Below are 12,878 nucleotides of genomic sequence, written 5' to 3'. Positions count from 1 at the left end.
CACCGCCCGCCGTCGCGGTCGCCCGCGAGGACGCCGGCGGCGCCGCGCTTGATGACGACGAGCTTGACGCCGTCGGGGGATCCTTTTCCTCCTCCCTCGCCCTCAGCGACGCCGAGCAACGCGTCGAGCGCCTCCTCCGCGGTGGGCTTTCCCGTGATCTCGCACGCCTCGACCTCGGAAGGCAGCAGAACGTCCACCGCGGAGGGCCCCTTGATCGCGAGCTTCATCGCGCGGTTAGTCCAGCCGCCGTTCGCCTTGAAGATGATGTCGGGGTGGAGTTGAAAGGCGTCAGTCGGAGTTGAAAGGCGTCGAGGGTGGGGATTGAAAGCGAGGTGTGGGCGAAAAGAGATGACGCGCAAAGTCTTTAAGGATCGGCGTTCACCACGCCGACGCGGTCGTATGGGGACCAGTGTGAGGAATGCGCACGTCGAAGTTGGGATCCATCGACACGACGACGCCTCGGCTCTTCAGCCGCCGAACGACGCCCGCGAGTCCACCGTGCACGCCCTCGCAGACGTAAAACCCCGCGACGTGGACGTGCGTCGCGTCCAGCGCGTCCGCGTCGCCGCCGTCCGGGAGGAGCTGATTCATCGTCGCCGCGCGCGCCGCGCCGGGCGACGAGACGAACGCGCGCTCCGTCTTCGCGCCCGCCGCGATCGTCACGCACGACGCCGTCGCGTGGTAGTTCAGCGTCGCGATCGATTTGGACGGGTCGCGGAGCTTGCTCTCGTCCGCGAGCGCGCGCGTCAGGACGCTCGCCGCGCGGTCCTTCCCGACCGCCGCGCGCAGCTCCGCGTCGACGCCCTGCTCCGCGAGGTGCCACGCGGTGTTGAGCGCGCTGCCGCCGGGGGAGAGCGCGATCGCGGACGCGGCGACGTCCGCGCCGGGGGTGGGGAACGCGTCGAGCGGGCCTGAGGGAGGACGCGACGGGGAAGCGCGGGGAAGGCGGGGGAGCGTCAGCGCGAGGGGCGGGGACGGGGGGGGGAGGAGGGACGACGGCGACGCCGAGGGCGTGAAGGGCGGATCGGGTGGGAATCGTCGTCGCTCGGACGACAATCGTCGTCGTCGTCGTCGTCGCGCCCTTTCGCGTCGGGGACGCGACGGGGAGACCGCGGGGACGGGACGCACCGACGCTGACGTCGACGATCGCGTCGCCGAGGACGGTGAATTTGATCGGTTTCGCGGGCTCCATGGTCGCGTGCGTCGGTGTCCCGCGCAGTGATCGATCGATGCCGCCCCGAGTTCGTCGTCTGTCGAACACGCGCGGGCGGCAGTCGCGCCCGACTGGAGTTCGTCCCGTCGCGTCCTCGTCTTGCTTCTGGAAATTGGCTCTCGCGCGCGTCCTCCGCGACACACCACACGGCGCGACGACGCGACGACGTCGCTCCACACCGCGAGCGCGCGTCGTGCGACCTCGTGTCAGGACGGATCGCGCCCCGGGGAAGCGCGAGAAGCCCGCGACGCGCGCCGCGTCGGCCGCGTCCGCGCCGGAATCGCGTCGCGCGGAAGGGTCGTCGGTCCCTCGAGGGTTAGGGCGGGGTAGCGTCTCATCGCGATCGGTCCCATGGCGTCGTTTCAGTGGGACCCGGCGTCGCTGCAGGCGACGCTGAACGACCCGGAGCTCCTGTTCAGCGCGTTCAAGCTCGCGGATTCAGGTGCGCGAGGACGCGAGCGCGGCCCCGATCCCCGCGCGTCCGCGACGACGACGGCCGATTCGTTCGCAATGCAGAATTATCGCAGCGTCCGTCGTCCCTTCCGAGCGCCCGACGATTGATTTCCCGCGGATGGCGTCGGCGGCCGCGCCGCGGAAGCTCGCCGCCGACCGATCGACGTCATCGACGCCTGCGCGCGTCGCGTCGCGTCGCGTCGCGGCGTCTCATCCCATCTCATCCCATCCCATCTCATCCCATCCCATCCCATCTCATCCCTCTCGTCCCTCCGCGACAGACGGCACCGGGGAAGTCACCGGCGCGCAGGCGGTGGCGTTCTTCGGAGGCAGCGGCTTGCCGAAGCACGAGCTGAGCGTCATCTGGCGCGGCGCCACGGGCGGCGCGGCGACGATGGCGCCGCAGGCGTTCCGAGAGGCGCTCGTCATGGCCCAGGGCGCGCTCGAGCGAGGAGGAGGGGGACCGGGCGCGGGCGGCGGCGGCGGCGTCGCGCCGCCGACGCCGGAGGAGCTTCAAAAATACTCGGGCCACTTCGCGGCGCTGGACGCGTCCGGGCGAGGCGCGATCCCGCGCGAGGCCGCGGTGACGTTCTTGTGCAAGGCGAAGCTCCCGGAGTCGGACGTCCGGGAGATCGTGAGCGCGTGCGCGGGGGGGTCGGACGTCGTGACGCGGGAGCAGTTTTGCACGTCGATGCATCGGACGTACGCAGCGATCGGCGGTAAGGGGGGCGCGGCTGCCGGAGGCGCGGCGTCGCAGCGGTGGACGCCCGCGCCGGTGCCGCCGCCGCTCGGTCCCCCCGGCGGCGGAATGGCGCCGCAGCCGCCGCCGTCGACGTCGTCGCAGAGCAACGGGTTCGGAGGCGACCAGGGCTCGGGCGGGTTCGGCGCCACCTTCGACGCGTTCCCGTTCGCGGACGGCGGCGGCGGCGGGGGGGGGTTCGGCGCGACCTTCGACGCGCCTCCGAGCCAACAGAGCGCGCAGTCGGAGATCCAGCCCGCGGCGGCGCAGCCGCAGCCGCCGCAGCCGGCTCCGTCGGCGGCGCTCTCCGAGGACATGTTCTCCATTGGCGGCGGCGGCGGCGGCGGCGGCGGCGGGTTCGAGCCGTCGAGGAGCTCGTTCGACGCCGGCGGAGGAGGCTTCGGCGGTCCGCAATCGTTCGGCGGTCCGTCGTCGTTCGCGGCGCCTCCGCAGAGCGCCGGCGGCGGTGCCGCCGGCGACTTTGGCAACTTCGGCAGCGAAGCGTCCGCGCCCGCCGCGCCGCCGCCGTTCGCCGCGGACTTTGGCGGCGGCGGCGGCGGGTTCCAATCCGGATTCGAAGCGCCGCCGCCGCGCGCGGACGCCGCCGCCGCATCCGCCGCATCCGCCGCCGCCGCATCCGCCGCATCCGCCGCCGCCGCCGCCGAGGCGGCGGCGGACGCCGAACGCGCGCGCGCCGCGGAGCAAGAGCGCGTGCGCCGAGCGAACGACGCCGCGCGCCGCGCGGAGGCGGAAGCCGCGGAGATTCGCGCCAAGGCGGACGCGGACGCTCGCGAAGCGCGCGCGGCGGGCGACGCCGCCGTCCGACTCGAGGAACAAAAGCGCGCGGCCGCGGAGGCGGACGCGCGCGAAGCCCGCTCGCGCGCGGACTCGGAGGTGATGCGCGCGGAGGCGGAAGCGCGCGACGCGCTCCAGACCGCCGAGGCGGAGACGCGCGCGGCGAACCTCGCCAAAGCCAAGGCTGACGACGAGGCGCGGTGCGTTCCACACACTGGTCCCCATACGACCGCGTTCGCGTGGTGAACGCCGATCCTTAAGGACTTTGCCCGGTGCATCTCTCCGCGCACCCCTCGCGTTCAACGCCCGACCGCGACGCCTTTCAACTCCGCTTCTGACGCCTATGAACTCCACCCCGACGTCGCTTTGAACGACGGACCCAGGTCGGCGCGCGCCAAGGCGGAGAACGACGTCCGCGCGGCGAAGGACGCCGCGCTCGCGGCGAAGCGCGAGGCGCGCGACGCGCAGGACGCCGCGACGCGCGCGATCGCGTCCGCCGAGAGCGCGGAGGCGGACGTGGAGTCGGCGGAGTCGGAGCGCTTCGCGGCGATCGAGGAGACGAAGCGCGCGAGAGAGACGAGAGCCGCCGCGGAGGCGCGCGCGCGCGCGGCTGCCGACGAGGCGGCGAAGATTCGCGCGCAGACCGCGGCGGCGCAGGCGGAGACGAAGGCTGCGACAGCGCGGCTCGAGGCGGACGCGCGCGCGGCGGAGGCAGCGCTCGAGCGCGTCCGCGATCAAGCCGCGGGGATCGACGCCAACGTGAAGAAGGCGTCGGCGCACGCGAAAAACCGCGCGGGCGCCGCCGCCGCGGAGGCTGACGAGATCAAGCGCGCGGCGGATCAGAACGCCAAGGCGGCCAAGGCGCGCGCGGAGGCGGAGCTCGCGGAGGCGTTCGAGGCGCTCTCCGCCGCGAAGGCGGAGGCGGAGCGCCTTAAAAGGGAAGAGCTCACCGCGCGCGCGGAGCACGACGCGTTGGTGGCCTCCGTCAAGGCGCAAGTCGACGAGGCGAACGCCGACGTCGCCGTCGCGGCCGCGCCGGTGGACAAAATCAAGGCGGACATCGCGACCGCGACCGCTGAGCTGACGCAGATCCGCGCGGCGCACGCGCACGCGTCCGCGGAGGCGACGCAGAGGCTCGTGGAGCTCTCCGTGGAGCTCGCCGACGCGGAGCAGCTGGTGAAGGAGCAGCGCGCGGCGCGAGAGGTGGCGCAAGAGAAGGAGGCGTCCGCGATCGCCAAGACGCGCGGCGCGCTCGCGCAGGCGAAGGCGTCGCTCGAGAGCGAGATGGAGCGCGGCGCGGCGGCGGTGAAGGCGGCGGAGACGGAGCTCGCGAGCCTGCGCGAGCGCGTCGTCGCGACGACGGCGGCGACGGAGGAGGCGATCGCGGACGCCGCCGCCGCGGTTGAGGATCACGACGTCGCGATCGCCGCGGAGGAGGTGAAGCTCGCGGATGCCAAGGCGAAAGAGGTGGACGCGAGAGCGACGCTGAAGGACGTGCGAGCCAATCTGAAGGCGGACCTCGACAAGCTCGTCGCGGTCAGGGTCGTCGCGGTGGCGAAGGCGGCGGAGGAGGCGGCGAAAGCCGCGGAGGTTTCGGCGGACGCCGCGGAGCGCCGCGCCGCCGCGGAGAAGGAGCTCCTCGTCGCGGAGGAGACGCTGGAGAAGACGCGCGAGAGCATCCGCGCGGCGAAGGCGGCGGACGACGCCAAGCTCGCGGAGCTTCATCAGCAGCTCGCGGATCTCCGCGCGACGCTCGAGGTGGAGGCGAAGCTCGAGGAGGCGGAGCGAGAGAAGCGCGCGCTGAAGCTCGCCAACGACGTCGCGGAGGTTTCCGCGTGGGCGTCCAAGCTCGACGGCGAACGCGCCGCGCGGGCCTCCGCCGCCGCCGTCGTGGACGCGAAGGAACGCCGCGCGCGCGATCAGATCGCGCGGGATAAGGCGGAGATCGTCGCGAGCGCCAAGGCGTGCGAAGAAGCGGACGGGATCGCGCACCTCGCGTCCATCGCGCGCGCCGCGATACTGAAGCACGTCGAGGCTGAGACGACAGAGTTGAGGAAAAAACTCGCCGCGGAGAATCGCCGCGTCGACGGCGAGCGCGCGGCGGTGGAGGAAGATCTCGCGCTTCGCGAGGCTGCGCTCGCGGCGGAGCAGACGAAGCTCTCCGCGGCGCTGGAACGCCTCCGGTTCACGCGCCCGAGGGAGGCTGCGGCGGCGAAGCAGGTGAAGACGTTGGAGGACGCGAGGGACAAGGCGGAGAAGGACCGCCTCGACGCGGAGGCGCGCGAAGCCGCGGCGCGCGCGTCGGTGACGAAAAACCTCGCCGCGCTGCGTTCGCTCGCGGCGGCCGTCGCGCGCGCGACGTCGGAGGCGAACGACGCGAGGGTCAACGCCGCGGAGGCGGAGCAGCAGGCGGCGGCGAACGCGGCGGCGGTGCATCGATCGAGGGCGGCGGCTGGCGAGGAAAAGGCGCGGGAGGCGGCGGAGAAAGCCGCGCGGGAGCGCATCGCCGCGGCCAAGGCGGAGGCGTCGCGGATCATCGCCGCGCGGCACACGCCGGGCGGGACGGCGCTCCCGGACTCCGCGAACAGCACGCCGATCGCGGGCGAGAGGGCGTCGGCGACGAGGCCAGGGTACCAGCCGAGGGCGTTCGCCGCGACGGCGAGCGCGCCCGCGTCGGCGGCGCCGGCGGAGGAGAAGAGGCCGCCGGCGGAGGCGGAGGTGGAGGCGGCGCGCGCGGAGACGCTAAAGCCGAAACCCGTCCCGGTCGCGTCGGAGACGCCAAAGCCGAAACCCGTCCCGGTCGCGTCGGAGACGCCCAGCGCGACGCCCGCGGCGACGCTGGACTTCGCGGACACGCCGGATGAACGACGCGCGACGGCGTCGAAAGAGGCGAAGAACCTCACCGAGGCGCTGTTCAGCGCGGGGAAAGAGACGTCCGCGTTCGACGCCGACTTTGACGACCCGCCGGCGGCGGAGGAGGCGCCGGCGAAGGAGAACGAAGCAGAAGAGGCCGAGAAGAAGGACGCGGCGACGGCGGCGACGGCGGCGACGGCCGCGACGGCAGCGACGGCGACCGCGGGCTTCGCCGCGTTCGAATCCACGGACGGCGACGGGTTCGCGTCTTTCGGCGACGACGACGCGTCCGGCGGGTTCGCGTCTTTCGACGCGAAGTTCGACGACCCCGCGCCGGCGCCCGCCGCCGCGGAGGGCGGGTTCGCGTCTTTCGACGCGAAATTCGACGACCCCGCGCCGGCGCCCGCCGCCGCGGAGGGCGGGTTCGCGTCGTTCGACGCGAAATTCGACGACCCCGCGCCCGCGCCCGCGCCCGTCGCGTCGGAGGGCGGGTTCACGTCGTTCGACGCCCCGGACGCGAAGGCGGACCCGTTCGCGTCCTTCGACGCCGCGCCGGCTCCCGCCGGCGGCGCGTTCGCCGCGTTCGACGCGCCAAAGTCTGAGATTGAACCCGCGGCGGTCTCCGCGACGGCGAGCTTCGCCTCCTTCGACGACTCCGACGCGAACGCGAACGCGAACGACGGGTTCGCGTCCTTCGACGCGAAGTTTGAAGAAACGCCCACCGACGCGAACGCGAACGACGGGTTTGCGTCCTTCGACGCGAATTTTGAAGAAACGCCCGCGCAGGGTGCGTTTTCACCCGCCGCGCGAGAGCCGACGTACGACAGCGACGGCGTCGAAGATTTCGCGACGAGCTCGGACGACGACGAGGAGCGCTCCGCCGCGGCTCCCCCACCCGCCGCCGCCGCCGCGCCCGCGGCCGCGCCGCCAGCCATCCCAGCGATGACGCCCGCCGAGCGCGAGCAAGCGTCCGTCGCGTACGCGCGGTTCACGGACTCTGGCGAGGTTGAACGCGCCGGCGACGGACGCATGTCCGGCGCTTCTCTCGTGGAGGTTACTAAAAACGCGGGGCTCGACCAGACCGACATGAGCGCGATATGGTCGCTGACCGTGCCGCCGGGCGCGTCCGGGCTCGCGCTCGACGACTTCTGTCTGTTCATGCACTTGCTGAGGCACAGGGTGAACGGGGGGGATCTGCCGGGGGCGTTGACCGGGGAGGAGCGCGCGAGGCTTCTCGGCGGCGACAGCGGATTCGGCGGCGGCGCGGCGACGACGACGACGCCGGCGGCGGGACCGCAGTTCGTCCGCGCCTTAACCCCCGACGAGCGCGCGTCGCTCGCGTCCGCGCACGCGTCTCACGTCGCGCCCGGCGCGGATGGCATGACGGGCGCGACGCTCGTCGAGCTCACCTCGGACGCCGGGCTGGACAAGTCGGACATGGCGAAGACGTGGTCGCTCGCGTCGCGCGCCGGGCGGTCGACGTTGGACGCGGACGACTACGCGCTGTTCATGCACCTTCTGAACCACAGAGTCGCCGGCGGCGAGCTCCCGGGTGGGCCGATGTCTTCGGGCGAGCGCGCGCGCATCTTAGGCGATGATGATGCGACGGTTGACGTTCCGTCTTCCACGCTCGACGCGGACGCGGCGGACCAGTTGGCGGCGATGGGGTTCGAGCCGAGCGCCGTCCGCCGCGCGTTGGCGCGGTTCGACGGCGACGCGGAGAAGGCTGCGGATTTCCTCGCGGCCGGCGGCGGCGCGGGGACGGCGCCGTCGTCGCCGTCGGCGTCCGTCGAGGAGCTCCCGGCGGCGGCGGAAGACGGAACGTCGTTCGGCGCGGCGGGCGGCGCCGGCGGCGGCGCCGGCGGCGTGCGACTCGTCGTGAAGCGCGTCGGCGGAATAAAAGACGCGTCCAAGTTGCAGCAGCTAAACGTGCGCGTGACGCTCTGCGACGGAAACGGCGCGGCGCTCGCGGCGCCGCGGACGATGCTCTCGAACGGCGCGCGCGGGGACGAGGTGCACTTCAACAGTGGGAACCACGTCGACTTCGAGACGCTGCGCTTCGGCGAGGCGAATCCGCCCGGTTTGCGGATCATCTGCGAGCTGCGGCACTTCAAGGCGAAGGAGAAAAAGATGAGCGTCAAGTGCTGGGCGTTCATCCCCGCCGAGGTGATCGAGCCGGGCGGCAACGTCGGGTTCGCGACGATGACGAAGCCGACGGACGCGAAGTTGAAGCGTCTGAAGGCGTTCAACGGACGGCAGCCGGACTTTATCGTCGCGTTCGAGGCGCTGTGACGACGCGATGTGATGAGCGAGTGTTCGCTGTGATAATGTGACGACGCGCGCGACGACTTTTTATTTAGACGATATGATAAGAGCGACGCACAGACACAGATCCTCGCGCGCGACCACCGCGCGCATGGCTCACGCGGTCGATTTCGGCGTCGTCGCGACGCGGACCGCGCGCCACGCGCGATGCCGCCTCGCGACGGCGGCGTCGCCCGCGCTCGCTCGCGCGCGCGCGACGACGCCGACCGACGGTAGCCGTCGTCGTCGCTCGGTATCATCATCATCGTCGTCGTCGTCGCCATCGTCGCGACGCCTCCGATCGCGTCGCGTCGTCGCGCGCGCCGGCGAAGACGACCCCGCCGCCCCAACCCCCGCCCCCCTCGACGACCTCGAAGACGTCGTCGAGGTCGAGAACGTGGACCCGATGACGTTCATCACGACGAGCACCGCGTTCTACGTTCTCATGGGCGTCGGCTCGCAAGTCGCCGCGTCGTTCCTCGGCGTCCACCCGGACGTCCTCGACGCGATGCGCGCGTGCAACGTCGACCAGGCGTCGCTGTGGACGCTCCCGCTCCTGGGCACGCTCGCGTTCGCGATCACGCAGGACGAGAAGTACGAGTGGCTCGGCGAGGTGCGCGATATCTTCAAAGCTGGCGTGCTCCCGTCCATCGCGCCGCTCGGCCTTCCCGGCGTCTTGGCGCTGTCGCTCGGCGCCGGCGTCGGCGAGGAGGCCTTCTTCCGCGGGTTTCTGATGCCGTTCGCGGACGGGAAGCTGCTCGAGCTCGGCGCGCCCGCGGAGGCGTCGTCCGCGCTCGTCCTCGCGTCCACGAGCGTGTTCTTCGGCGCGCTGCACGCCATCACGCCGGCGTACTTTTACTGGGCCACGGGCGCGGGCGCGCTGTTCGGTCTGGAGTACGTGCGGGACGGGTTGGGGACCGCGGCGTTCACGCACACGCTGTACGACTTCTTAGCGTTCGGGTTTATTTTGATCAAGTGGGGGCCGCAGAGCGAGGAGAAGAGCGAAGCGAGCGAGCGGTCGTAGCAGGAAGGATTTTTTTTTTTAGTCTCATTTTTTTTGACGTCGCGACGACTCCTAAACCCTCGATCGCGGAAGGGCTAGACCCCTCTCGCGGACGATCCTCGCGCGGTTCGCCTCCCACCACCCCCTCGCGGCGCCGTCCTTGAACGTCGTCTTGCTAAACCGCACCCTGCGGAGCGTCTCCTCCCCGGTCGTTGCGTCGACGCCGACGGTGAGAAAAACGCCCGGCTCGTGCTCCTCGATCCACTCCGACTCCGACGGCGTCCCGTCGGGCGCGGCGGCGACCGCATCGCCGCGGTCGTCGTCGTCCCACGCCGGTCGGCGGCCTCGCGTAGGAGATATCGTCGATGGCGAGCGAAGCGACGCGACGAACGACGCGTTCGCGGCGGCGGTCGTCGCGGATTCGTCCTCGCTCGGGGAGTCCCGCGGCGTGCCCGGCTGAAATTCTTCTGACGGATGCGGATACGGGTTGTCGTCGTGCCCGAACCCGAACCCGAACCCGCGGCCGTCCTTCCTCGCCGCGGGCGTGAGGTCCCCTCCCCCCGCCCGCGACGCGGCGAGCCTCAGACTCGAGAGCTCCATCTCCGCGAGCGCGACCTTCTCCTCGAGCGTCCGAGCTTTCACCTCGAGCGCGGCGGCGGCGCGAGCGGCCTCCGCGCGCGCCGCCTCCGCCGCCGCCTCCGCGGCTATCCTCGCGCGAGACGCGCCGGCGAGGTCGTTCAAGACCGCGCGCATCGCCGGCGTCGCCGGCGCGTCCATCGTCGACGGCGACGGCGGCGACGACGACGACGACGGCGTCGAAGAAGAAGAAGAGGACGACGACGAAGACGCCCTCGCCCTCGCCGCGGTCATCGCCTCGCGGAGCTCGCGCACTTCTAGAAGCAACGCGTCGCGTTCGCGAAGAACGTCCATCGAGTGGCGGCGGGGACCGACGGCCGGAGCGCCGCCGCCGCCGCCGCTGCCGCCGCGCGGGGCTAACCCCGCGCCGCGAAGGACCGACCCCGGGCCGCCGCCGCCGGTACCCGTCTCGACGACGTCGTGCACGCGCGCGCCGGCGAAAACCGTCGTCGGGTCTTTCCGGGTCTTTCCGACGGAGACGTCGTCGCCGTTCGTCGCCGCGACGCGCTCGCGCACTCGCTCGCGCTCGCGTTCTCGCTGCGGCGGCGGAATAGGCGGTGGGTTCTCGCGCCGCGCGCTCGCGCTCGACTCCCCGCTCCAAGAAGCCGCCTTCGCGAGCTCGATCTTCTCCCTCTTCGCCGCCTTCGCGAGCTCAGGGTCGTTCCATACGAGCGAATGTCGGGGTGGAGTTCAAAGGCGTCAGATGGAGTTGAAAGGCGTCGAAGGCGGGGATTGAAAGCGAGGTGTGGGCGGAGAGAGACGCCGGCAAAAGTCCTTAAGGATCGGCGTCCACATCGCCAACGCGGTCGTATGGGGACCAGTGTATAGAACGCACCTCAATCTTCTCCCTCTTGGTCAACGCCGCCGCGTCGACCACGACCGCGGTGCTCTCCGGCCCGCACGTCACCTCGCGTATCGTCCGCCCCTCGAGCGCGCCCTCGAGCAGCCGCGGCGCGAGCTCCTCGCCGAAGCCGCCGTGCCCGAGCGCGCCGCGCTTCCCGACGCCCCAGACGTAGAGCCGTCCGCGCCGCGTGAGCGCCGCGGCGTGCGAGTCCCCGCTCGAGAGCGACGCCACCGCGTCGGGGATGGACGCGATCCGGCGCGGCGTCGGCGGCGGCGGCGCGCCCGTCTTGCCGACGCTCCCGAGACACCACGCGACGCCGTTCGCGTCCAGCGCGAGCGTGTGCGACTGCCCGCACGACGCCGCGACGATCACGACGATCTCGCTCGCATTTTTTTCCTCTCCTCCTCCTCCTCCTCCTCCTCCCGGAGTCCAGTCCGCGACGCGCCGCGGCGTCGGCACCGGGACGTCGTCGGTCACGTCCGCGTGCCCGAGCTTCCCGCCGTCGCCGTCGCCCCACGTGTACAGCTGTCCGTCGTCGACGACCGCGGCGGTGTGCCACACGCCGCACGAGACGTCCGCGACGACGCGCCCGCGGAGTCCCTCCACGCGTCTCGGTCGCGGCTCCGACGTCGGCGGGCGCGACGCGCCGCCGCCGCCGCCGCCGCCGCCGCCGCCGCCGTGCCCGAGCGCGTGAAACGCGCCCTCGCCCCAGGTGAACAGCGCGCCGTCCACGGACACGGCGGCGACGTGGAACATCCCGACGCTGACGCGCGTTATGCGCGCCTCCGGCGACGACGACGACGACGACGAAAACCAAATCCGCGACAGCGTCCATCGCGTCGCCGCGTCCTCCGCGGACGACCCGCCGCCGCCGCCGCCGACGCCAAAGTCGTCGCCGGACCCTCCCCACGCGTACAACGCGCCGCCGCCGTCTTCCACGCCGTCGTCGTCGCGATCGCGCGTCAACACGACGGTGCGATCGCCGCCGCATCTCACCACCGCGCGCGCGCCGCCGTCGCCGCCGCCGCCGGCTTTAACGTCGAACACGTCGTCCGCGGCGCGCACGCGCGTCGGCGTCGCGCGGTCGACGACGTCGCCGTGCCCGAGCCTCCCGCCGACGCCGTCGCCCCACGTGTACACTCCGCCCGCGCGCGTCGCCGCGACCGCGTGCCGCGTCCCGAGCGCGATCGAGCGCGGGTCGCACGCGGCGCCTCCGAGCGCGGGGACGGGAGACGGCGTCATCACGAAGCGGTCGACGACGACGTGATGCGGCGACGACGCGAGCGTCTCCGGCGTCGTCATCACGCTCGGGACGCGGCCCCAGACGAAGACGTCGCCGGGCGGCGGCGGCGCGGGGTTTCCGCCGCTCGTGGACGCGTCGGTGGACGCGCGCGCGCGCTCGGCGCGGTCCGCGGCGGAATCGGCGGCGGCGAACGGCGTCGAAGACGGCATCATCGATGCCGTCTTCGCGTCGCGTCGCGTCGCCGCGGCCGCGCGTCGCGCCGTCTCGACCGCGAGCCGGATCCCGCGCACCCACGTCGCGCGCTGCGCCGCGTCCTCGCACGCGAGATCTAACGTCCTGCGGCGCTTCTTCCTCCCCGCGTCCGCGCCGCTCTCCCCGCGCGCGACGGTCGTCGTCGACGCTCGGCCGGTCGAGGCGACGTCGTCGTCGTCGTCGTCGTCGCCGTCGCCGTCGGCCCCCGCGTCGCCTCGTCCGCGCTCGCGATCGTACACGACGCTGAAGCACACGTCGTCGGGGTGGACGCGCTCGGTCGCGGACGCCCTCTTGAAGACGTCCGACCGGCGCCCTTCCGCGACGTGAAGGACGCCGAGCAGCGACACGCGCTTCGTCTTGGCGCGTCGGCCCACCCACTCGATCGCGCGCGCGTCGCTCGAGATCTGCACGTGCGCGAGATGCGGCCGCGCGCCGCCGCGGCAGTACTTCACGAGCGCGGCGCCGCGCCTCGTGAGCGTCCTCGCCTCATCGTCCATCCCCGCGCGGGGCGCCGCCGCCGCCCTGGGGTCCGACGCGGCGCCG

At 72.6% G+C, this 12,878-nt stretch overlaps 3 protein-coding genes across 3 annotated transcripts in view; 1 reads left to right on the top strand and 2 right to left on the bottom strand.

The window, feature by feature from the left end:
* The window catches only part of MICPUCDRAFT_49400 (uncharacterized protein), a 2,169-nt gene extending 958 nt beyond the window's left edge, over window positions 1–1,211 (bottom strand). Inside the window, exons 1-2 of the mRNA XM_003055035.1 lie at window positions 1,129–1,211; window positions 427–911 (exon numbers count right to left, since the gene is read on the bottom strand). Coding sequence (XP_003055081.1) covers window positions 427–911; window positions 1,129–1,192 — 549 coding nt within the window. The 5' untranslated portion in view covers window positions 1,193–1,211. The remainder of the gene's footprint in view (window positions 1–426; window positions 912–1,128) is intronic.
* A 353-nt stretch (window positions 1,212–1,564) lies between these two features.
* MICPUCDRAFT_38040 (uncharacterized protein) lies at window positions 1,565–9,381 on the top strand (the record flags this gene model as incomplete). Its single annotated transcript, XM_003055579.1, has 4 exons — window positions 1,565–1,655; window positions 1,948–3,400; window positions 3,584–8,286; window positions 8,414–9,381. The coding sequence occupies 4 exons, from the start codon at window positions 1,565–1,567 to the stop codon at window positions 9,379–9,381; spliced, it is 7,215 nt and encodes a 2,404-aa protein (XP_003055625.1).
* A 51-nt stretch (window positions 9,382–9,432) lies between these two features.
* MICPUCDRAFT_50470 (uncharacterized protein) lies at window positions 9,433–12,832 on the bottom strand (the record flags this gene model as incomplete). Its single annotated transcript, XM_003055034.1, has 2 exons — window positions 9,433–10,647; window positions 10,832–12,832. 2 exons carry the CDS (start codon window positions 12,830–12,832, stop codon window positions 9,433–9,435), a joined length of 3,216 nt encoding a protein of 1,071 aa, XP_003055080.1.
* Window positions 12,833–12,878: the final 46 nt, after the last annotated feature.

This window comes from Micromonas pusilla (assembly GCF_000151265.4).
Source record: "Micromonas pusilla CCMP1545 genomic scaffold MICPUCscaffold_1, whole genome shotgun sequence".
In the NCBI taxonomy this organism is placed as follows: domain Eukaryota; kingdom Viridiplantae; phylum Chlorophyta; class Mamiellophyceae; order Mamiellales; family Mamiellaceae; genus Micromonas; species Micromonas pusilla.
Note: the sequence above shows the minus strand (reverse complement) of the source record. Positions and strands in the feature narration are given on the sequence as shown.